The 26,014-nt window shown below is 42.4% G+C and overlaps 2 protein-coding genes across 2 annotated transcripts in view; both read right to left on the bottom strand.

The window, feature by feature from the left end:
* Nucleotides 1-15,155, bottom strand: part of LOC127618906 (uncharacterized) — a 38,637-nt gene extending 23,482 nt beyond the window's left edge. The window contains 8 exon segments of the mRNA XM_052091608.1: nt 2,697-2,781; nt 3,079-3,429; nt 5,659-5,920; nt 7,441-8,024; nt 8,279-8,488; nt 8,687-9,424; nt 14,147-14,695; nt 14,697-15,155. Of these exon segments, the coding sequence (XP_051947568.1) occupies nt 2,697-2,781; nt 3,079-3,429; nt 5,659-5,920; nt 7,441-8,024; nt 8,279-8,488; nt 8,687-9,424; nt 14,147-14,695; nt 14,697-15,083 (3,166 nt within the window). The 5' untranslated portion in view covers nt 15,084-15,155.
* LOC127618946 (uncharacterized) overlaps nt 1-26,014 on the bottom strand; it is a 647,429-nt gene that overhangs the window by 550,557 nt on the left and 70,858 nt on the right.

Raw genomic sequence — 26,014 nt, forward strand, 5'->3', positions numbered from 1 at the left:
CATCTAAAAATGATTATTCTACAATATATTCCCCCTCTGGGACTAAAAGTCCCACATACTAAGTCCCTCAAACCACAGTATAGCCACATAAGCCAGCCAATTCAATACAACAGTAGCCAAAATAGGCTACGCACTAAGTTATCAATACCGTGCTGATGGGGCCATACTCTGCAGGATTGTGAACCAAACCTCTCCCTTCACAATCAGCTAGAAGGAAGTAAAAGATTCCAATCCTCTTACCTATTGTCAGTAATGGGGTGGGAGCAGAAACATATCTCCTTATATGTAATAAGCATGTGCATGCAACTTGAAAGCCTTGCGTTATGTAGAGTACAATTGATTATTCAAAAAAAGAAAAGATATATAAAAAGAAAAGGTATATATATATATAAAAAGAAAAGATATATAAGATATATAATATATTCCTCCCTCAACACTAACTGCATCCTTCATTGCCAGAGGAACTCACAGACAATTCCGGTAGCCTGGAGCGCTATCTGGGGGTGTGTTGGAGCAGACAGCGGGTTTTTAAACCACCAGTTGAGTCTATTTGCTCTTGCAGCCAAGCACTGAGGTGCTCGTCGCTCCTTGCTTCAGACATCGCGCTCCCATGTCTTCTCTTGGCAATAACTACAGCGTTATATTATGCTTAAACACAGTTGTCAAAAATGCTACTTCAATTTAGTTAGATACAATGAACTAAAGATATATGCCGTAAATGAGTAATAAGTAATAAGTAATTGGTTATATGGATATTAGGGAAATAAATCAAAAATAACAAACAAAACACACTCTAACTCCTTTCTTGAGATGCTATCTAATCTGTTATGTAAAATAAAAGTACAATAGTCATGTTATCTTCCTTACTAGCAAAAACATGAGAAAAATAGGTGAAAAGAAAAAGTCCCCACATCTGTGCTAGTTCTTGATTAACTCTTAGTAAATTTCATTAAGTTCATCCAATCCTGGGCCAATGGTACAAAATGTAGTTTCCAACCCTTGGCCCGGTGCCATCATTGCGACAGTCATCATCTGTTTAGCCACTGTTCTAGCCATTATTGATCTTAGAACTGGTATGACACAGCAAAACAACAATACAAATAGGGTGAGCCCTATAACGATTATTATACCTAGTTTCATCAATCCCAACTTCCATGATCCAAAAAGATCATCGAACCATTGGCCAAACATCTGGTCCCTTCCTGCATTAGTTTTAACTTCCTTTCTCAGGTCATGCAGTTTCTTCATTGCCTGTGTAAAAGCTCCTTCTGGGGATGTATTATTCGGGATGTAAGTACAGCAATCTGCGCCGAACATAACACATACTCCTCCTCTATCCGCCAGTAACCAATTTAGTGCCTGACGATTCTGCCAAGCCATTTTGCTAGTTGCTGCTAATTGGGTTCCTAATGCCTCCAATGCCTCATCAGTATGGTTTATAAACCTCTGTTGGTTATAGTAAATATAATTAATCCACTCCAAATTTTTGTTGGCCGTTATCCATACAAATATTGACTCAAAGCCTGATTTAATTTCATTCCTAGCTTTAAATTGTTGTGGTATTCCCCTTGGTTGACCAATTGCATCCAAATAAACATCCGGATCTGGGGAGTATGCTCTTTTCACCCTTGCCTGTTGTTGTACGAAAGGTTTTGGTGCAGCTTGGATTTCAGAGAGGTCCCACTCTACCATAGTTACCTCTTGTATTAGTCTTACTCTAGCGCACAGCCCTTTCCAGTTTTTAGGTAGTGCAGTTTTCAATTGACCTCCCCCACATAACCAAAAGTAGTCTGCTATAGTTTCTGTTTGTTCCTGATGAATCTTCATCGAAGGAGATACTAAGGTTTGATTTTCGCATCCTGTAAGGCAATGGCCCGCAACTACACCTAAGCATACTGGAGTTATATTTGCAGTAAAGTTCTGTCCTAATGTCGCTGTTGCATAATGTGGTCCCCCAAATCTGATTACATTATTGTTGGAAAACATTTCCTCGTCTAAATGCCATATTACTGCGCAATTGCCCTTAAACTGTCCTACATTCGTTTTTCCTCTACTTCTGTTAAAGCATTCATACTCCAGTTGTCGATTTATTGTATATGATGATGGGCTTTCTTTTTTCTCATTATCCACACGTATGTCTAATTTTCTACATTCATCTCCCCACCCTATCAGTTTACTATACTTTTCATATTCTGGATGACCTAGAAATGCCAAACATTCCACTGGGCAGAACACTGTTCTTCCTGTAGTCCCACAATTTTTGGCATAATACTTGGCGCAGTGTCTGTAATCATACTGATTAGGAACTACTGTCAACTTCTTCAACGGTGAGGGTGAGCACATTACACAGTTTGTCATTTCTGCCTGCTTAACCGTATATTTGGCCCATTTATACCAGTCATTTTGATTTGCATGTTGTAATAGTTCTTCTACTCCTGCTGTCTCTATGGGTTCCCAATCATATATTAAATCCAACGGCCTTGTCTTGCTTTGGTTAACTATGCTTGGCTGACTATTCGGCTGATATTGCTTTGATAAATTGCTAATCCAGATTTTATCCTTTTTTGTGTCACCTTCGTTCAATGCTCCAGAGGCCCTCTTCTGCCTGATTTTTTGTTCTATAACATCTGGTTCTTGTTCATTGTGGGAAAAAGGACATAAGGTCTGAGGTGTCAATTGTATGGAAGTCATCATACCATGGCCGCTCTGACGGTCCTTCACCGGGTGAGTCTGGGTCTTCTTGCGCTGCTTCCCCGGTAGGCCCTGTATCGGGGGAAACACCTGTCCCAAATACATCATCAATATCATTATCCACAGTACCTCCTTCATCCCCCAACCTTTCCTCTGCCTCCGACAATATTGCATCCCATGGATGCATCTGTTGGTCTGCTTCATATCCTTCAGCTGTTTCCGTATTTGGTGCAGCAAGGTAAGCACTTTCTTCCTGTCTGTCTCATTCTTCACCTTCTTGTTCCTGTTCTTCTGCGACATGTACTTCCTTTCTCTCTCTGTACTTTCCTGCTCCACTGTGGCACGTCCTTCAGATTCTTCCTCTGCCTCAGTGTGCTATTCCCCTACGTTCGTTTGTTGTTCTTCTTCCTCTTCTTCACTCTCTTCGATGTCTCTATCTGGTACTTGTAGGTCTTCAACCTCGTGGGCTTGATCCTCTCTTTGCTGCTCCGCTTCTTCTTCTGTTTCAGGTTCCTGATTTTGTGGTAGGTTTCTCCTACGTACTTTAGTGCAGTGATTTAAATGATACCATGTGTTACTTCCTCTTACCTTCACTGCTGTTGGGGTTGCCTGTACCACTTCATAAGGTCCTTCCCGTCTTGGCTCATTCCACCTTCGTCTAAACACTCTCAGGTCCACAAGATCTCCAGGAGCAACTGAACAAGGTGCATTCTCTTCCTGCCTAGGATTTCTTTGTTCCTGCAAACAGATTTTTCCATGTATTGTCGTCAATTGTCTCATCTATGCTTTCAATTCCATTTCTAGTTGTTCCAATGATGGACCCTCATAAGGTCCTCTCAGATAAGGCACTGGCATAGGTCTTCCTGTCAGCATCTCATGCGGGGTTAGATTAGTAATCCTATTTGTTTGCATGCGATATTTCATTAATGCCAACGGAAGCGCATCAACCCAATTAAGTCTTGTTTCTTGACAGATTTTCACAATCGTTGCCTTGAGATTCCCATTTACCCTCTCCACCATCCCCTGAGACTGGGGATGGTAGACACACCCTAGTCGTTGTTTTATTCTTAGCTGTTGTATTACTGTTTTTACTGCCCTCTGAATGAATGCCGAGCCATTATCTGAGCTAATTTGCGACGGTATTCCAAACCTTGGGATAACTTCTCTTGTCAGAAATTTAATCACTGTTTGTGCTCCCTGGTCGGCTGAGGGAACTGCTTCTACCCATCTACTGAATCTGTCTATTATTACTAACATATATCTTTTCCCTCTGACTGGTTTTATCATATCTACATAGTCCATCACTAGATGTTTGAATGGGCCCTCCGGTGCTGGAATATGACCTAATGGAGCGGTCGTACCTTTCCTGACATTGTGTGTTTCAGAGATATCACAGCCTGCTAAAAACTCATCTACTGAGGCCTGCAAGTATGGCGACCAGTAGCCCTGTTGTTTTATCTTCCTCACTACCTCGCCTCTTGCACAGTGGTCAAATCCGTGCGCATCGGAAATTAACATATTTAGAAGTGCTACTGGAGCCAATATCTGCCCCTCATGTGATCTCCACATTCCATTAACGTCCCTTGTCGCCCCCCTCTGCTGCCATTGTGCTAATTCAGGTGGGCCAGCTTGAAGCTGCATCCGTGCTATATCTGCCAAACTTGGCTGGACCTGTAATATCACTTGTGGTGCCATTATTGCTACTTTGCATCCTGAAGCTTCTCGGGCATGTTCGTCCGCAGCATTATTTCCTCTAATAACAAAATCCTTGCCTTTTTTGTGTGCCTGGCATTTTACTATAGCCAACCTTTTTGGACTCATCATTGCTGAAATTAATCTGATTATCTGGTCTTTATGCTGGATTGGTGTTCCATCACTCTTTTTGAACCCTCTCTGTTTCCACACTGCACCAAACAAATGATACACTCCATGCGCATATGCAGAGTCTGTATATACATTTACTTTTTGATCGTTTGCGAGTAGACAGGCTTTGGTCAATGCTTTTAATTCTGCCAATTTTGCTGAGCATGGCTGTTCGCAATGCTGAACCACAATTGGCACAAAAGAATCTCCCTGCTTTTTTACCACAGCAAACCCAGCATGATTTCCCAAATGGTCCTTAAAACAAGATCCATCAACAAAGTATTCTATTTCTGCCTCAACCATTGGTATTGATTCCAGGTCAGGCCTCAACCGCGTAAACGCTAATGAATTTGCCACACAGTCGTGTGGTGTTCCTTCATCCTCCAAGGGAATATAGTTTGCTGGATTTACAGTGGTACATCTCTTTATAGTTACATCGGGGTATGTCAACAGTGTTGAATATGCTAAACATCTTGCCTGTGTTAGTACAAATTTCCCATTCTCTATTAGCTCTATTATCTTTTGGTGAGTGTAGATCACCACTGGATATCCCATAGTTATTGTGGAGGCTTTTCCATACGCAAAATAAACTGCAGCAAATCCCTGATAGCATGGCGGGTATCCTTGGGCTACACTGTCCAATTTTGTGCTATAATATGCTATGGGTTGTTTTCGCCTTCCACTACACAGTTCCTGCATCAGCACTGCTGATGCATAACCACTTTTTCTATCCGCTACATACAAATGAAACGGCTTAGTGTAGTCCGGGCTTGCTAGTGCAGGTGTTGTTTGCAGTTCCTTTTTCAGTGATTCAAATGCTACCAGTGCATCCGCACCCCAGGTTAGCCTACTTCTAAGATTTTGCTGTCCTGTTTGCTTCATTAGTTCTCGCAGGGGGTTTGTTTTCATAGCATAGTCTTCTATCCAATCTGAACTAAATCCTGTCATTCCTAAAAAGGTCATCATTTGCCCCACTGTTTGTGGTTGTGGCGCTTTACTTATGCCCTCCAACTGACTTGGTGATATTGCTTTAGTCTGATGTGCAATGATTCGTCCCAGATACTCTTCCTGGGGTAAACAGTACTGTAACTTATCTTTTGATACCTTATGACCCCCTTCAGCCAGTTTAGTAAGGATCTTAATAGTATCCTGATGGCATTGCTCCAGTGTTGGTGAGCAGAACAATAAGTCATCCACATACTGGATCAATGTGCTGTCTATTCTTAGATCCTCTAAGTCTGTTTTTAATACTTGATTGAACACATGAGGTGAGTGCTTGAATCCTTGTGGTAGTCGTGTGTACGTGAATTGTTTACCTTGATAGGTGAATGCAAAGAGCTGTCTGCTTTCCTCTGCTAAAGGAATACTGAAAAAGGCAGAACACAAGTCAATTACAGTGAAATAATTAGCAGCAGGGGGAACATTAGTCAGCAGAGTATGCGGATTGGGTACTTCTGCAGGCCAATCCTCTACTACTTCATTAACTGCCCTCAAATCATGTACTAATCGCTACTTTACTTTATTTGCCTTTGCTACTGGTAGTATAGGTGTATTACAACAGCTTGATGTTTCTATTAGTACTCCTGCTTTAAGTAGCCCTTCAATAGTACTTTTAATCCCCAATGTTGCCTCTGGCTTAAGTGGTTACTGCTGTTTCCGTGGAGGTTGGGTTCCTGGTTTTACTTTTATCTGGACTGGATTTGCGGATAGTACTAACCCCACATCTGTGTCATGTCGTGACCACAGTTTTACTGGCACTACTTTTTCCATTTCTGCCATTAGCTCTACCATTTTTGAGTCTAGCTTTTCAGCAGGTGAAATAACTACTACCTTAGGTGTTCTTATCATTTGGGTAGCACATATGATCTTTAGAAATGTTCTATCTGGTGATTCCATGATAAGAGGATTCTCTGTCCCTTTCCATTGTACCCTCTCTGCCCTTTTCATCATTTGTCCTAAATCTTTTTGTTCCCTTCCTTTGCTCACATAGATTGTCACATGTGGAACAGATTCTGGTATCTGAAACCATTTGTCTATAAAGTCATTATTCTCTATCTTGAGTGCTGCTCCCTCCTGTCCAATTACTATATATTCTGACGTCAAGGTGATTTCTTGTTGTTTTGTTCCATTCAGCCACTTTTCCTCCAATTCTGGGTTTCTTGTTTCGTCATACATTAATGTACAATGATGCTCTGCTCCAGGCACATTTGGATCTCCTAACTGTGCCTTAATATATTTTCCCCACTTGTCTATTGTGTTGTTCACTTCTTCTCCTAGATCTCCCAGCCAATATACGTTTGCTTGCAGACGTTCAGGGTCAGGTTGTTTTGTCACTGTCATTTGTTTCACCCCTCTGTCATCAATGTAGATCCCTTCTGGAGTGCACCATATCTGTAAGTTCATTTTACATATAGCGTCTCTTCCCAATAAGTTCACTGGTGTATTTTCTGATATCAAGATTGGGATGTTTACTGCTTTTCCTTTTACTTCCATGTTTACTGGAGCCGTCATTGGAATCAACTGCGTTTGTCCCGAGAATCCTACTGTCTTTACATATTTTCCAGACCGGAGGAGGTGAGAGGCATAACTTGGACTTATACACGTAAAAGTGGCTCCAGTATCTAACATAACCGGTGTTACTTTGCCCTCTATCTTAACCTTCATTATTGGTTCTTGATCAGCATCAGTTGATATCATTGGAAGCTGACCCCACCCCGTAGGATTCTCTGGGCATCCCTAGTAACCTTGTGGTGGTCCGGGCCATGGATTGACGGGACCTGGGGCCTGCTGCTGCTGCTGCTGAGGATCCTGTTGCCAGTTGCTGGTGTCTGCCTGGTGTGTTTGTGGCCAGGGGTTCATAGGACATTCGCTTTTTCGGTGTCCCACTTGGTTACACCCCCAACATGCATTTGTTGGGCCATTATTATAATTCTGTCTTCCTCGTCCTCTTCCTCTTCCCCTTGATACTGTCGATTCCATCTTCTGTTCATTTGATCGGGGAAATGATATATCACAGTCGGCATGGGCTGTTGCATCACCTGACTCTGCATGGGTATCTGGTTTTGAGCACTTGGTACAGGAGCCATTGGTGCTACCTGGATTGTTGGTACAGGTTGATACATGGGCACAGGTGGTACGCCGGGAACCATAGGTGTAATTGTTTCACTTGAGGTCATCTGAGCCTGTGCACTGATCGGAATTTGTAATGCTGTATTTACTGGCGCCATTACAGAGGTTGGTGCATCTTTTCCTTTTACTGCTGCTTGAATTCTTTTCTTGTTTCCTGTTAGTTCCTCCAGTTGCAACTGTTCCAGTTTCTTACGTATGTCCCTTTCTTGTTGCTTTAGTTTTTCTTCATTCCGTCTGTGTTGTTCCACTGCATGTACCACATGGGCACAGAACTCTTTCTGTGTCTTAGTAGTTAACCCCACCACGTCTTCCAGCTTGTCCTTTACTGGTGTAGGCATAGCCTCTATTATAGCCGTTCGGAACATAGCTGTCATCCAGGGATCCTTTTCTGGATCTTTTTACATTTCCAGCTTCTATCTCTTTAGCTCTCGTTCGATATAGGCTTTCGGGTTTTCAGTTGTTCCCAGTGGCTCTCCTTTTATTGATTTTGGGTCTAGGTTGGTGGGAAATTCTTCTCTTAGGGCTTCCAGATGATGTTTCGGCATCTGCTGAATGGTATCTCATCATACTTTGTGGTATCTGCTGCATTTCCCACTTTGGCTTTTTCGAGTATTTCCGCCATTTTGCCTCCTCCAATGCATCTTGCAAGAAGTGCTTTAATGTCTCCCAGGGCCAGCTGAGTTCCTACTGCTCGCTCCTCAACATCTCTAATCCACCTTCCTGCTCCTTCATATATGTCAGGGAGGGCTGCCAGTAATCCTTCAAGATCATGGTTGGCCCATGGCACATAGCAGTCATACTGTCCCTTCATCATAATAGGACACTGTGATGATATTGTCCTGTTATGTCGTCTAACTGGTCTTCCCACTTCCTCTTCATCTGGCCATTCTTCATCATCCCCTCCATCAGATTCCACATCAGTTCTGACCATTCTTCCTGTCATTCTCTGCCATGTTTGCTTAGTCTTTTCTGGCATGTCTTCAAGATAAAGTCATCCTGTAACCTGTTTCATCTTTCCTTTTGTCCGACGTCCCAGGGTGTTTATGTCTGGAGCGACATGCTCTCTTCTTCTTGTTGACCTTCTCATGTTTTCCGGCATCTCTTTTTCCTTTCTCATGGAGTCCGATAGTTCCTGTGACTTGGCCCTGATGCTGGTCACATCTTCTCTCATCTTCCGCTGCTTTTTCACACTTTCTTTCACTCTTGATGATATTGTCATGCCGTCATCTGTCTCTATTTGATCGTCATCTTCAGATGTACTTTCTTGCTCTTGTTGTTTTCTTTGTTCTTTGTTCTGTTGTTCCGCATACCCTTTTATTCCTTCCATTATTGCTTCCTGGCATTGTTTGTTTAATTCTTCCTTTATTCTTCGTTGAGTTAACATCTCTTGGCGCATTTCTCGATCTGATCCTTCTGGCCCTTCCCACCTTTGACTTGGATTCCATAGACCCTTTGTGCTGTCTTGTTCTGATCCCACTGCTTCCCCATTATTGTGGCTCGTAGTTCCTCTCAGTTTAATGTCTGGGTATAGATTTGCTGGTTCTTCTTCTGACTCTATTGGCACTTTCTCAGTGACTTCTATTTCTCCAGCCATGTGTACTTCCCCCTTAAACTCCATCATAGGCATTTGCAAATTCCCTTTCGTCTCCATTGTTGGTGCATAGGGAGGGGGTCTTTCTCCTTTTTCTTCATCCACCTTTTTTCCTTCCCTTTCCTGTTTTATTATTTCTATCCCCTTGGTCTTGAACATATGGAGCATTGTCAGTTCCCTATCTCGTTTCATTATCCTCTTCTGGCTCTTATCTTTTGGTTTATGATTTTTTATCAATGCTTCCATTTCTTTACATATCCCTACATCAAATGTCCCCTCTGCTGGCCACTTTGTGTTCAGCCCCTTTGTTCTTCCTTCCCATTTCCTAGACATCTCTTTTATCACCTCTCTATATGTTGGAAACTCCATGCATATCTGATCTATTGGTGTCGGTGCCATTTTACTATCCCTCTATGTTTTCTTTTACAATAATTCAGTACCTCTTTAACCCCAGAGTGTTCTATTCTGCTATGCTAATCTTCACCAGGCTGGTCAGACGAGGACCACTAAAAGTATCCAACCACTGACTTCCCCTGGGCTTTTTCTGGGAATTTCCTTCTTCCTAGATATTTTAATACTGCTACTTTTGTTTGTGTTCTGCTTGGTGGCTTTGTTGGTTCCTCTTCTGGTCCTAGTCCACACAGATTATTTTGTATCCAAATAATGTCACTCCTCAGGGTTATCAAATCACTGCTCCAGGTTTTTTCCACAACACTCTTGACCTGTTGCAATTACTCCTCCTGCCCAGTGCATGAAAGTAAAACATGAGGTTAATTTATTTGACTTTTATCTATTGTAATTTTTCCTCTTTTTCCTTCTCTCCTTTTTACACCCTTTCTAATCAACTGCCAGCCCTCTGTACTGCTATTATCAGGCAGGAGGAGACCCAAGAAATCTTATCCTGTCTCTCTTATGCGTGCTCAAAAGCCCTCCCTTCACTGCTCTCTTGTTCTGGTTCCAGCAGCCCCTCCCCTCTCTCCCTTCCACCACCCAGTCCCCAGCATGCTGTGTGTGAGAGAGAGAGAGAGAGACAATCAACTATTATGCTTATTTACCTCAGTCTTACCAGCTACACTATTGATTTTATTTATAAGTACTATTTATATATTCCCCTTTTGTTTATCATCTCTTCTTCTTACAGTTATTTATTATCTTTTATTTCTTTCCTTTACACTCTTTTGTCATTCTCTTTATTTTATTTTTATTAATTCATATTTTTCTTAGTCTTTTATTTTATTATTTGCTTATGTTCCTTCTTTTATTACTTGTATGGTTTCACTTTATTTCTTTTCAAAACCAACTATTTATTTGTTTATGCTTTATTTTCCCATTACAATCTCTTTGTGCATTACAAGATTTTTAGAGGTGATTACACATTACTTATTTTTATGCATGCACTTGGATACAAGTTTGGTCTGGTTAACATACTTATACATTGCTTCATTCTTATATACACAGCATAGTTATAAGTGTCTAAGCTAATACATTAATTCTTCTAACTATTTAATTTTTCTCATGCATTATACTTTCATGTGTGGTTACATATTTATCTAAACATGAACATTACATCATTAAGGATTACATTACTGTAAATGTCTTTATTAATGATACACTCTAAGTTTTGCATTCTATCTCATTTCGTGCATATCTATATTTTTCTATCCAAGCCTGCCCCCTATTGGTTATCTCTCATATATGTCCAGTCATGTCTGCTTTATTTCTGCTGGGGGATCCAGGCAAATTCTCAACTCAAACGTTCCTACTGTACCTTCAATTACAGTTGCTGGTACAATCTCCCCTTCATTATTTTCCTTGAATATTACTTTACTTTCCCTGTATACATTTCTGACTCTGTTGAATATCTCTAAGCTTACGTTTTTCAAGATTGTAACACCTTCTCCCACTGGCCTCTCTAGCGTTTCCCAATAATGGGCCACTTCAGTGCTGAGTTAAGGGATTTGCACTTGTTTAGCTGACCTTCTTATTTCTATCCCAAAGGTGTCCAGCTGTTCCCCATATCCTGCCTGGCAAAGTCATTCTATGCCTGTTAAAAGGTTCCAAGGCACAAGTTCTCCATTGTGACTTCCAACCAATCTACAAAAGGCCATTCTTGTTCTAATTATGGTAAATTTACTATCCTAATCAAACCTCTCAACAGTGCCTTCTTTTTATCTAGTGTCAATTGGCTTTTCTGTCCCGTGTAATCTACATACTCTGTTTCCCTCCAAAAATGATCACGTATGCCCTTTGACTCTATCAATGTCTTTTACAATTTTCGTTCCCACTCTTCAGGTCCCCGTCGGTCTTCGCATCTCACAAATTTCATGGATCTCTGCATTTTCTCTTTAGTTTTGTTCACTGCAAATGGAAAACATTTTCCTTCTTTTTATTCCCCAATTAATCTATTTCTTTTTCTATCCCAATCTCCCCCACCCCTCACTCACAGTGCTGGCCATTCAGCCACCCAGTGAGTGAAGGCAGGGCCGGGAGACAGAGGATCAGGTGTTTTCATATCTTTTTCTACAGTTATTTTCTTCACTTTATTTTCCCAATTTACTCTTACTTTTAGTTCGTGTTATTTTCTTGGTGCACCTGATTCTCTGCATTATTCTGCGTTTGCACACAACACATCATCAGCACTGTGATCATGCATTTGAAAAAACACATAGACAATGCGGTTAGTAGTATGAAAGCACATGCACCAACAACATAGTTAGTTATACACATTATTCATTATCTCAAACATGTCCGTCAAACACTGCAATAAATAACTTAATCTAACACCTGGAGGAATTTTGCGCGAATTTTCACTTCTCCACCTGTGTTAGGATTTTCACCTGTACAGGATTTTCAGCCACTCTTCTGGCAAAACCTTGAATAAATGCACCTAACCGGGAATTTTCACACGCCGTCGCTTCTCGACTCACCCCCAGGCTTTTTCTACCTTCTTTAATACACTAACTTAAACAATCCCACCCCCATTTTTTGAAATCTGGAACTCGCCTCTATTTTAGCCAATTAGTTCGAATTATTCTATGTTCGGACTGGCAAAAGTCTTAGGGAAGCCACTTACTGGGACTCGCTACCACAGATCACACAAAAACACCTTAAGCAAAGATGCTTACCTCAGTTTCTGGCGCCGGTGTTTCTGTGCGATTCGTGCAGCCGTCCCACCAGCGACCTCTGCCCCCTTGACCTCAATGCCAGCCCCACGTTGGGCGCCAAAGATATGTCATGGAATATTGCGATGAATCTCTCTAAGTTGAAGAAAACTCTCAGAGTCTTGAGTTCCAGATGCCAAAGTTGCAGTTTATTGAGAATCAACAAACATGAGTCCAGTCAGCTGTCTGTCCTGACTCTATTCCCTTAAGGTCCCAGTTATATACCTTATGTTATCTTTCTTCTTCTTATCTCAGTCCAATGGGATATCTACCCCTGTCCTCATCCTTCGCCACCAATATGTTTTAGTTCTTACTTTAGGTAAATATTGGTGGAAAAGTCCCCTCTTTCTATTTTTTAAAAACATCATATATGAAAAAACATACATCAGCAAAAATGTACATCAGCCATACAGCTGGTGGGTCTAACGTCCACTTATTCTCACACATACAACACTTAAGGTGACCTTTGAACATATGTTTTATCATTAACACTGATTGAAAATACAATACTCTTCACTTGAGGTGACCCCGTTTGAGCACATACTGCAACACTAGCACATTGTCAGAGCAAAAAGAGAACACAAGAAAAATGAACTATATAACATCTAAAAATGATTATTCTACCATCTAAAAATGATTATTCTACAATAATGACCGAGACCGCTACTAACCTATGATTTTTGTGACCATTAAGTGATCTATTTTATTCTGTCAATATTGTAATCAATAAATATCAGCATTTATAATTCGCCTGTAATATTTAAAAATCCGAAGCAGCACAAACGAACTTTTTACAGCACAAACGATTGAGACTATTTTGGGTGAATTTAGGGCATGTGGGGGGGCTGGTGACGTCATCGCCTATAATTCAATGTCTAATATAAAAAAATCCGAAGCAGCACAAACGAAACTTTTAGCGGCACAAACCAGCACAAACAAACGAGACTATTTGGGGTGAATTTGGAGCATGCGGGGGGCTGAGTGACCTCAGAATGACCTATAAATATTCTTTTAATATCTAAAAAACTGAAGCAGCACAAACTAAATTTTTACAGCACAAACCAGCACAAACGATAGAGACTATTTTGGGTGAATTTAGAGTATGTGGGGGGGCTGCGTGACGTCATCGCCAATAATTCAATGTCTAATATTTAAAAATCCGAAGCAGCACAAACTAAACTTTTTACAGCACAAACGATTGAGACTATTTTGGGTGAATTTAGGGCATGTGGGGGGCTGGTGACGTCATCGCCTATAACAAAATGTCTAATATAAAAAAATCTGAAGCAGCACAAACGAAACTTTTAGCGGCACAAACCAGCACAAACAAACGAGACTATTTGGGGTGAATTTGGAGCATGCGGGGGGCTGAGTGACCTCAGAATGACCTATAAATATTCTTTTAATATCTAAAAAACCAAAGCAGCACAAACGAAAATTTTTACAGCACAAACGATAGAGACTATTTTGCCGAAATTTTGCATTGGGTGGGGGGCCAACTTCACGCAGGTCATTTAGTTGGGTTCTGTTCACATCAGCACCTGATCATCTGGAACACAAGAACAACAATCCAGTACATACATAAAATGTTCTCAAGATGCAAGTTGTACAACATCACACCACCAATACGGGCATGTAGTCTAATGATTGCAGGTGCTGCCACCTTCTGGTGGAGAGTCATCACCACAATAATTTGACAAGACTATCCTGCATGAATTCTCTTATGACTTTTTAGGTATTTTAACTGAGTGAAACTCTTTTCACAGTGTGAGCACTTGTAAGGTTTTTTTCCAGTATGAATTCTCTCATGTGTTTTCAGGTTGACTGACTGATTGAAACTCTTTCCACAGTGTGAGCACTTGTAAGGTTTTTCTCCAGTATGAATTCTCTCATGTGTTTTCAGGTGATATAACACAGTGAAACTCTTTCCACAGTGTGAGCACTTGTAAGGTTTTTCTCCAGTATGATTTCTCTCATGTGTTTTCAGGTTGCTTGACTCATTGAAACTCTTTTCACAGTGTGAGCACTTGTAAGGTTTTTCTCCAGTATGAATTCTCTCATGTGTTTTCAGGTGATATAACACAGTGAAACTCTTTCCACAGTGTGAGCACTTGTAAGGTTTTTCTCCAGTATGATTTCTCTCATGTGTTTTCAGGTGTTGTGACTGAGTGAAACTCGTTTCACAGTGTAAGCACTTGTAAGGTTTTTCTCCAGTGTGAATTCTCTCATGTTTTTTTAGGTCTTGTGACTGAGTGAAACTCGTTTCCACAGTGTGAGCACTTGTAAGGTTTTTCTCCAGTATGAATTCTCTCATGTGTTTTCAGGTGATATAACACAGTGAAACTCTTTCCACAGTGTGAGCACTTGTAAGGTTTTTCTCCAGTATGATTTCTCTCATGTGTTTTCAGGTGTTGTGACTGAGTGAAACTCTTTCCACAGTGTGAGCACTTGTGAGGTTTTTCTCCAGTATGAATTCTCTCGTGCATTTTCAGGTGTTGTGACTGATTGAAACTCTTTCCACAGTGTGAGCACTTGTAAGGTTTCTTTCCAGTATGAATTCTCTTGTGTGTTTTCAGGTTAACTGACTGATTGAAACTCTTTCCACAGTGTGAGCACTTGTAAGGTCTCTCTCCAGTATGAATTCTCATGTGTATATTAAGATCTTTATTACATGTTAAACTCTTTCCACACTGAGAGCAGGTTAAAGATTTATTGGCTGCTTTTATTTTAGGCTTTTGAGTCACTCAAAGATTTTTCTCCAATTTTGAAATCACGAGGTTTCTCCTCCATTTCAGTTGGTTCTTGACTTTCCTCTTTCACTTCCATCAGCTCTACAATGAACAAAAGTAAATTGACAAAATCAGTTGAAGAGGGACAAATGTAAAAAGAAATCACACTGAACCCTAATGCAATTTATGGCAGAATACAACAAAGGTCAAGATGTTTTTTGCTGTGTAATTTATATATAAGTATATATTTACTAGGGCTGTCAAATATCTATAAAATTACACAATTTAATTGGATAAATTACATGGTATATCAATTAACATGTGAGATATTAGATTATATGAGACATTGTACTTTTGCATAAGACTAACTGCTGAACAAGATGTTTCTTTCTTTCTTTTCTCTTTCTTACTGGTTTCTCTTTTGTGGAAGAAACTATTTTGCTATTGTGTAGTCCACTATGTTAAACTAGGTCAACCCACATACGGTGAAGAAACTATTCTGATAAATTCTATTGGTTTATACTGCTTTACTGAATGAAATAAACAATAAACAACGAGAGAAGGAACTGATACTCTCAGACTGAGACAAACTATTGATAGAGGGACCTTACCAAGTAAACTACATGTTTTTTTTTTTTCACTTTTGGGGGCTCGTCCGGGATTTCTCCAGACAGGTAAGGTCAATCTATTTATTTGACAATATTCCTGTCTGCAGAGAAATCGAATAAAACATAGATTCCATTTTTGCGCTGTGTTAGGGTACCTCTTTTTCAAGAGACGTTTTGCCCTATTAGGAATACAGGAAGGTAATACCTTATTTTACTAACACGGTAATACTGTGGTGTTGCAGTTCACTATACATGATTAAAAATTTTAGAAAAAGTGTTTCTCTGCATCAATGTGCCCCTGGAAAGGGAGCTCTAGCTCTGGGAGATACAGAAAGGGAGGTAGAATACGTCAGATTTACTGTTGCAGTTTAACATATCCTCACTAAGGTGGGAAGAGGCCGGGATAAAGTCCTAGGGAAATAAGATTATAGTCTGCATCCGCGTTTGCAAATCTGATTAAGTTATGACATTTTTAGATTACAATATATATTTAAGTTCTGATACATACATGGGATATGTGCATGGTTACAGTCACACCTCGATAGTTCAAATTGATAAAATGCAAGTGCAACTTGGCACTCAAGTAATAACATTTCCATTAGATAAATAGAATCAAAAACCGCTATTGGCATGGTTGTAGATCACAGGGCTCCTGGTTTTCACCACAATGCCAATATGCAATGAAGAACATGATAAAAGGATAGACGGTCTGAAAGGAATAAACACCTGCTGATCCATTACAATTTCAGAGGGGAAAAATACCATTGATTGTGACTCAGCCATCAAATTACACAAGTTGAATTACTTTTGAATTAACACTATTATAACATAGGCATAATAGTACTGTACATGACCACAAAATTGTGATTACGATCATAAAATTCGTATTGTAATTATGTTTAATACTGCATATCTCTGATGAAAATGTTAACTGTAATAACGTAAATTGTAGATGAATGTTAAAGTATCTTTAGTCTCTGTGTAAACTCAAGTGCTTCAGAGTTTCATGCCACCAGATCATAGGAGAGCAGTGCGAGACCAACGCACAATGGGATAACAAATATATGAAAGAGTCACATGATGTATAAAAAATAAATAAAATTAAACCAGTCTTGGACCAAGGGCAAGTTCCACAAACAGGCAGCCATTGTGTACAGCCCTAATAGCAAAAGTACACCGCCGCCACAGTCATACGAATTCACTGCGAGTGCTCTTAGTGCAACAACACCATACACCCCCCTGTAATATCGCAACCACAAACGATAAATTAGAAGCAGCAGGAACAAAGGAAAACGCCGTAGCTGCATTTCCTTTTATCCTGTGCCCAGACAGATATAAAAGCATTCCACTATGACAGAGGCACTAGCAATATGCAAAGAATTACCCGAACCAGTTAAGTATCCCCTACAATACTTGAATGTTTTAAAGAAACTGACGACTTAGTCAGTTGACTGGACACGATTATAGATTCATACGGTCCAAAACCTTACCTCCAGAAATAACTGAACTGATATGAATTGATAAAGTGCCTTTGTTGGATACAAAATTTGACCAGCCACAAATAGAGGAAGGAAGAATCTTTTAAAGACTTTAAAGGAACCAATATAGACTGGGCATGGGGAGACAAGGACGCTTTGTAAAAAAATATTATATAATATTAAAAATATTTTTTAAAGACCTCCTCACATTCCTGCAGAAAATGGCAGCATCTAGACAAGATATTAATTTGACCAGAATGTCCATTCTGCTTATTAGGTTGTGATCTGATGCATAAAATTGGGGTATAAAAAAACCTCCTGTATTCCCTGTACACATATGACTGTGTGGCAACACATAGCCTTTCACCCACTGTTTTATTTTTTTTTTCAAATCATTTTACTGTCATACTACCATGTACACAAGTGCAAAAGTAGGTGAAAGTCTTGTGTGCAATTTCAAGCAATATAGCAGTCATAACAGCAACAAGACATACATACAAAGTGCAAGACATCTCTATTTTAAATTATAATTTGATAGAAGTTTAAGTCTTTTGAACTAATAATGCTTAATGTGACAATCAGATATAAATAAAAAAAATCTGTCGTCTTTTGCACTTGCTACAGTATATAGATCACCTGGGCCTTATTCTGATTTCCTTGGTGAATTGGATCATTTTATATCAGATATTGTAGTTGCTGTAGATAGAGCCTTAATTGTTGGTGACTTCAACATTCACATAGATAATGAAAATGACTGATTGGGATTAGCATTTATCAATATTCTCAACTCTCTTGGAGTCACACAAAATGTAACTGGACCAACTCATCACAATAATCATATGCTAGATTTAATTTTGTCATAAGGAGTTGATGTTGATACTATAGAAATTCTGCAGCAGAGCGATGACATCTCAGATCATTACCTTATCTCTTATATGCTGTGATCAGCTAATGTTACTCAATCTACACCACACTATAGTTCAGGTAGAACTATTCTTTTGACCACTAAAGATAGCTTCACTAATAATCTTCCAGATCCATCTCAAACACCAAAGCCCAGAAGAACTTGATGAAATAACAGAATATATAAATACAGTCATCTCTAGCACTCTTGATAGTGTCGCCCTCCTTCGATTCAAGAAAATTAAAGAAATAAGCTCTGCACCATGGTACAATGATCACACTCCTGCTCAAGAGAGCAGCTCAGAAAATGGAGCGCATGTGGAAAAATACAAAATTAGAAGTATTTCGTGGTGCATGGAAGGTTAGTGTCTGTAGATACAGACAGGCACTAAAAGCTGCCAGGTCAACATATTTTAGAAAACTCATAGAAAATAACAACAACAATCCAAGGTGTTTATTCAGTACTGTGGCTAATTTGGTTAGGAGTAAAGCCTCAACAGAACCAGATATTACATCACAGCACAAGAGTAATGACTTCATGAGTTTCTTTACTGATAAAATTGAAACAATCCGAAATAAAATTGGAATTATGCAATCATCTGTCATAGCACCTCAGAAAACAGTGCCTTGCAATTTTCCTCACGTGCAACTTCAATCCTTCGCTGTCATAGTTCAGGAAGAGCTAAAAAAAAAGTATTGAAACATCAAAAGCCACAACATGTTTGTTAGATCCAATACCAACTACGATCTTAAAGAGGTATTTCCTGTAATTTCAGAACCTCTTCTTAATATTATTAACTCCTTTGTATCCTTAGGACATTTCCTAAGAAGCTTTAAAATGGCAGGTATCAAACCGCTTATTGAGAAGCCACAACTTGATCCTGGAGAACTGGCTAATTATAGACAGATTTCAAATCTCCTGTTTATGTAAAAAATTCTAGATAAGGTAGTACCATCCCAACTATGATAATTTCTACAGAGAAATAGTAAATATGAACAATTTCAGTCAGGATTTAGGCCCCATAACAGTTAAGAAACTGCAATTATCAAAATTATAAATGACTTGGCTCTTATCATCTGATAGCAGCTGCATTTCACTTCTAGTGCTTTCAGATCTTAGTGCTGCTTTCGACATGATAGATTACAACATTTTCTTGAATTATATTGGCATCTGTTGACTAGCATTAGCATGGTTTAGGTCCTTGTGGCATGGTGGAGGGCGGGGCCGGGTTGTGATCCTACACACCCGGTCCCATATTAGGCTAATTATGCCTCAGTGAGGTTTAAAGGCCGACTGCAGAGAATCGTGCGGGAGAGAGAGATCGTTAGCGGACATGTCCGTCATGTGTGTGTTTATGTTGTCTTTTCTATAATCCACACAGAACCGTCGCTCTTGGGAACAAGAACAACCGGGCTGGACCAATCACTGTGGGATTCCTCTATTACTCCCATCTCAAGCATCGCATCTAATTCCTCCCGAACTATTTTCTTTTTATGTTCAGGTAAGCGATAGGGGCAGCAACGCACCACCACGCCCGGCCTCAATGTGGTGCTGTATGATGTCTGTACGGCCCGGTAGAGGGGAAAACACATCCGCAAATTCCTTTTGTAAATCGGAAACCTCTGTGAGTTGACGCGGTGAGAGGTGATCTCCACAAGTAACCGGAGTGTTAAGATTGCAGTTTTTGTTTACCTCCGGTCCGAGCTCCGCCCTCTCCGGAACTACCGTAGCCAACGTCACAGACGTAATTTCAGGAGGTTGAGGTGATATATTTGACGTGCGCCCCCATCTATCGGTATGTTTAACCTCATAATCGAGTTCACCTACTCCTCATGTGACCTCAAAGGGTCCTTGCCACTTGGCAAGCAATTTAGAGCTGGATGTTGGGAGTAATACAAGCACCTTATCTCCTGGTGCAAATTCCCGTAGCCGAGCACCCCTGTCATACAGCCGGCATTGGCGTTCTTGAGCCTGGAGCAAATTCTCTTGTGTTAGTCACCCTAGTGTGTGGAGTTTTGCTCCAAGATCGAGAACAAACTGAATTTCATTTTTGCTATTAGAAGGTCCCTCCTCCCACGCTTCGCGGATGACGTCAAGGACCCCGCATGGGAGTCGCCCGTACAGCAGCTCAAACGGGGAGAACCCTGTGGAGGCTTGTGGGACCTCTCGTACTGCGAACAACAGGGGTCCAGCCACTTATCCCAATTTCTAGAGTCATCGTGTACGAATTTACGAATCATGTTCTTGAGCGGTATATTAAATCGTTCCACTAGGCCATCTGTCTGTGGATGGTAAACGCTAGTGCGAATCGACTTAATGCCCAAGAGCTCGTAAAGTTCGGAGTGTTCGTGACATGAAAGTCGTGCCTTGATCAGTGAGGATTTCTTTCGGAATCCCCACCCGGGAGATTATCTCGAAGAGTGCCCCTGCAACACTACGTGCGGAGATGTTGCTCAGAGGCACTGCTTCCGGATATCGCGTCGCGTAATCCACTAGGACTAACACGAAGCGATGTCCGCGTGCTGACCGTTCTAATGACCCGACGAGGTCCATTCCAATTCTTTCGAAGGGGATCTCGATCAATGGTAGAGGGCGCAATGGCGCTTTTAGGGTGGCCGGTGGGTTTACCAGCTGACATTCACGGCATGCCGCACACCACCTGTGGACGTCACCACCAATGCCCGGCCAATAGAAACGGGCTATTAGATGGAGAAGTGGTTTTCGTTCCCCTAGGTGACCGGCCATATGATTATAGTGAGCCGCCTGGAAAACCATTTCCCGGCAGCTCCGTGGAATCAATAATTGTGTCACCTCCTCCTTTGTTTGAGCGTCCTGTGTCACTCTATATAGCCAATCGTTAATCATGGCAAAATACGGGTATGAAATGGCGATGCCCGGCCAAAGCTGTTGACCATCAATTACTCTCACTTGGTCAAGAGCATGTTTAAGGGTTTCGTCCTGCGACTGCTCTAGGGGGAAGTCCCCCTCAGGGAATTCCCTGAGAGGAGAAGTGGCCATCTCGCCCCTTCCCTCATCATTCAGAGCAGCAGAGGACGGCCCCGACTCCGCCTCCCCTGCCAAAGCATCGTACACCGCACACCTCTTCATGCAGGACCCATCCACGCAAATACCCTCTAAAATATCTCTAAAATTCGGCCAATCAGTACCCAAGATTAGCGGATGAGTGAGGCGTGAACTAACCGCTGCCTCCACACTATGGTTTCTTCCCCTGAATTTAATCGCCAAAGTCACCATGGGATACTTGTGAACATCCCCGTGCACACACCTCACCCGTTTAGCTAAACCCAAAGTCCCGGGTTGAACCAAGCTTTGGTGATTGGTGGTCTGATTACAGCCGGTCTCCAGCAAAGCTTGGTAAATACCCCCCCTGATCCTTACCGGAATCCGGTATGCTCCAGCCCGATCGGGGGCAGCCTGCGGGACGTCGGAGTTCCCGCACGTCCAACAGGCCGGCCCAGGCGTTACGCCCGCACTTGTGCTGGCGGGCACCCCCACCTGAGGAGGAGAGCGGCTGAAGGACGGGGAAGGAACATTCTCCCAAGGCCGGGAAGCTGGTCGCACATACACTCCACGCCTGCGCGGGGTAGGAACAGGCCCTGGGGAGAGAACAGAGCGAGAGAACACAGGGGAGGGGGAGGAGGGGGGGGGGGTGCAGACACAGGGGAAGGGGAGAGAGAGAAGAGGGCTCGTCCGACATTGGGATCGCCGCCAAATGGTCCTCCGCCAAACGAACAGCCTCCTCCAGTGACGCCGAGCGGTGGCACTGGACCCACTCCGCCGTCTTCCGGGGCAGCCGTTGGACGAATTGCTCCAGTACCACCTGGTCGATCACTCCCTCGACGTCGCGGCCCCCCTTGAGCAGCAACCTCCGACAGGCATCCCGGAGCCGTTGAGCAAACGCAAACGGGCGATCGGACTTTTCCAACTTCATTCCCCGGAAGAGCTGGCGATTCTCTTCCGGGCTCCGACCGACCCGTTGCAGAATGGCTCTCTTCAGGTCTGTATAGGCCAGGAGGTTCGTCGCCGGCAGTTGTTGTGCCGCAAGTTGAGCTTCCCCGGACAGGAGAGGAATTAGGCGGGCTACCCACTGTTCGAGCGGCCAGCCCCAGATTTCTGCCATGCGCTCGATCAAATCGAGGAAGGCCTCCGGATCATCTGCTGCCCCCATCTTCTGTAACGTTGGCGGGGGCAGCGCAGCACGGGTATTCGGGGTCGCGGTTGTGGCCGACGCGGTCTCCTGGCTGAGGAGGCTCCGGATGGCGTTCCGGTCCTCTGCCTGAGCCCGCATGATTTAAAAAAAACGGCGATCTTGGTCCTGCCGGAGCACAAGCAGGGACTGCTGGTGGCTTCAGTGGAGCGTCGCGAGGGACTGGAGGACCTCCGCCAGCTGGGAGGACTCTATGGGGCAACCTTTCTCCATGCTTGGAACTTTTTAATTCCCTGGTTTCGGCACCTGTGTAACACAGTTAAGGATGGGCAGAGGAGGCGGCGAGAACCGGCTTGACGATATAAATAATAGTTTAATGGTAAACTTAAAAGACAACATAAACACACACGACGGACATGTCCGCTAACGATCTCTCTCTCCTGCATGATACTCTGCAGTCGGCCTTTAAACCTAACGGAGGCAACCTAATATGTGACCGGGTGTGTAGGATCACGCCCCGGCCCCGCCCTCCACCCTGCCACATTCCTCCCTTGTTCTCTCAGGCTGGGGATCCCCGGCCTGACGTACATCCCCCCCCTTTCCCTGGGGGAGGGCATGCCTTCTGCGCTGTCTGCCGGCAGAACATCCCCATCTACCTAGACGAGGGAGGGACAAGATGAGGGAAACAGAAATAATTAAAATGGGGGGTACTTCCTGTAACAGTGTAGTACCCCCAAACAACTGTAAAATTTTAAAGAGGGAAAAGGCCAATGCAGAGCGACAGTGAGAGAGAGAGAAAAAAAAAAACTCTTACTCGCCAGTTCCCCGATACGCCGCAGCTTGTTCCTCGGCCACTCCTCCACCCTCTATCGGACAACAGCCGCGCCTCTCCAGGCAGATCCGAGGCAGTCCTCCAGCCCCTGGCGGACTGAACACCCCGCCGCGTTCTCGGGGAACAGAAGGGGTCTCCCCGCCCCTGGCAGCGGTTCTCTCGCTCCAGGCGGCCTCCAGTGAGCCCCTCCCCGCTCGCGGTCGGTGGTCTTAAACCCAGCTGCGTTTCAGCGGCTGGTAGGCGACTCCTGCGCCCCTGGCAGCGGCAATGATCGCTCCAGGCGGTCGGCTAGGAGCCCCTTCTCCACTCGCGATCGCCGGCCATCGTCTTCTTCCAGGCGGCTGGGCCGCGGCTGCTCCGTTGAGGTGGACGGTAGTGGCGAGAACTCTACTACGGCGTATCCCTCCTCCTTCCCGGGCTTCGGCACCAGTGTAACAAAGTTATGTATGGGCAAGGAGGAGGCGAGAACCGGCTTGACGATATAAACAATAGTTTAATGGTAAACTTAAAAGACAACAAACACACACATGACAGACATGTTCGCTAACGATCTCTCTCTCCCGCACGATACTCTGCAGTCGGCCTTTATACCTCACAGAGGCATAATTAGCCTATTATGGGACCGGGTGTGTAGGATCACGACCCGGCCCCGCCCTCCACCCTGCCACAGTCCTATTTAGCAGACTGCTACCACTTTGTCTACGTAAATGAGGAATTGTCAAACCAAACAAAAGTAAAGTATGGAGTGCCACAGGGATCAGTTTTAGGGCCTCTGCTTTTCTCCTTGTATATGCTTCCCCTGGGAGATATTAACAGGAATAGTAGAATAAGTTTCCACTGTTATGCTGATGATACCCCATATTATATTTTTTCAAAACCTGATGAGATTTCACAATTCTCCAAATTAGCAGTGTATCATTGAAATAAAAGACAGGATGGCCAGACATTTTTGTCTACTCAATTTCCAACAAAAACCTCTAAAAACAAGCCGCTAAAATATAATTTGACTCAATGAATGTACTGTTACATCGACAGTTCAACAGCGAAGAACTTCTGTGTTATATTTGATACCAATCTGTCAAATTACTAATGTTTGCAGAACAGCATTCTTCCACCTAAGAAATATTGCTAAATTAAGGCACATGATCTCTGTTGCTGATGCCGAAAAACTAATTAATGCGTTCATGACCTCAAGACTAGATTATTGTAATGCATTACAGGGAGGATGTCCAGAAAGTTCAATAAATAAACTTCAATTGGTTCAGAATGCAGCAGCCAGAGTGCTGAGGAGAACCAAGAAATATGATCATATTAGCCCCATTTTATCATCATTACATCGGCTACCTGTAAAATTTTTCATTAATTAAAAAAATTCTGTTAACTACGTACAAAGCTTTAAATGGTCTAGCTCCACAGTATTAAGTGACCTACCATACTATATTCCATCATGTGACCACAAAATTCTGGCCTGTTATAGTTCCTAGAATATCAAAATCCACAAAAGGAGGAAGATCCTTTTCATATTTAGCTCCTAAACTATGGAATAGCCTCCCTAACACTGTTAGACGAGATGCAGACACACTCTCTCAGTTTAAGTCTAGACTAAAGACTCATCTATTTAGCCAGGCATACACCTAATTTATCCTTTAACTCACAATTAGGCTGTTTTAGATAGGTCTGCAGAAACCAGAAACATTTATCATGATCCATAACTTTGCAATAAATTGAATGGCATCTATGCTAACATTATTTTATTTGTTTCCCTGTCTCAACCTTGGGACTCCTATCCTGATGTCACCAGAACCGGCTGGATCCAGCTCCATTCCTGCTTGGTGTTGGACTCCACTGCTACATGTCTCTGAGTGATGACAACTAATAGCAGCCGGTGTCAGACCAACATAACTTCAGTCTATTACGATGGACTTTAATTGAACTGATGCCAACTCCAACCATAAGACATGGGATACTTCATATGCCATTTCCTGAACCTTAGATTTCCAACAAAAATCTATGCATCACCGGTATAACTTTATTTTTCTATTTTATGGTTGACATTTCTTTGAAATTGCAAAAAATAAAAAAACATTTGAGAACATTTTAATGCGACTTTTGAGTGATGTAGCCGTCTTTCTTGAAATAGATTCTGACATGACGGTCAAATTTCATAAATATTTCAAACATACCTGAAGAAAAAAAAACATCTTCATCTCTCTGTTGTTCCTCTGCTGTGGTTTCTCTCATCTTCATCAGATTCCTGCAGTCCAGCAGCTTCACTGAACACGTCTTCACCTTCACTGGTGTCTGCAGCATCTGCTGTTCTCCAATGTTACAGACAGAAGTCAGAGACTCTGTGGGGCTTTGATCATCATCATCTTCTCTCTGTTGTTCCTCTGCTGTGTTTTCTTCTTTTATCTCCTCCAGCTTCACTTCATTCTTCACTGGTCTCTGCAGCATCTGCTGTTCTTCAGTGTTACAGACAGAAGTCAGAGACTCTGTGGGGGTTTGATCATCATCATCATTATCATCCTCTTCTATCTGTTGTTCCTCTGCTGTGTTTTCTTCTTTTATCTCCTCCAGCTTCACTTCAATCTTCACTGGTATCTGCTGTTCTCCAGCATTACAGACAGAAGTCAGAGACTCTGTGGAGGTTTGATCACCCTGATTACCGTCAGTAGAACAGAGTAAAGTGAGCTGTGAGTCCTGTGTGTCTCTGGATCTCTGATCAGAGAGTTTGTCCAGCAGTCGCTGTGGTGTGGACTGATCTCTGCCGCTCCACACTGAATCCTGACATTCTGTGGAGGTCCCATCAGTCACACACACTGAAGATTGACAGGAAACCTTTTCCAGCTCCTAACAAACA

Source organism: Xyrauchen texanus, chromosome 25 (assembly GCF_025860055.1).
Source record: "Xyrauchen texanus isolate HMW12.3.18 chromosome 25, RBS_HiC_50CHRs, whole genome shotgun sequence".
NCBI classification, from domain to species: Eukaryota; Metazoa; Chordata; class Actinopteri; order Cypriniformes; family Catostomidae; genus Xyrauchen; species Xyrauchen texanus.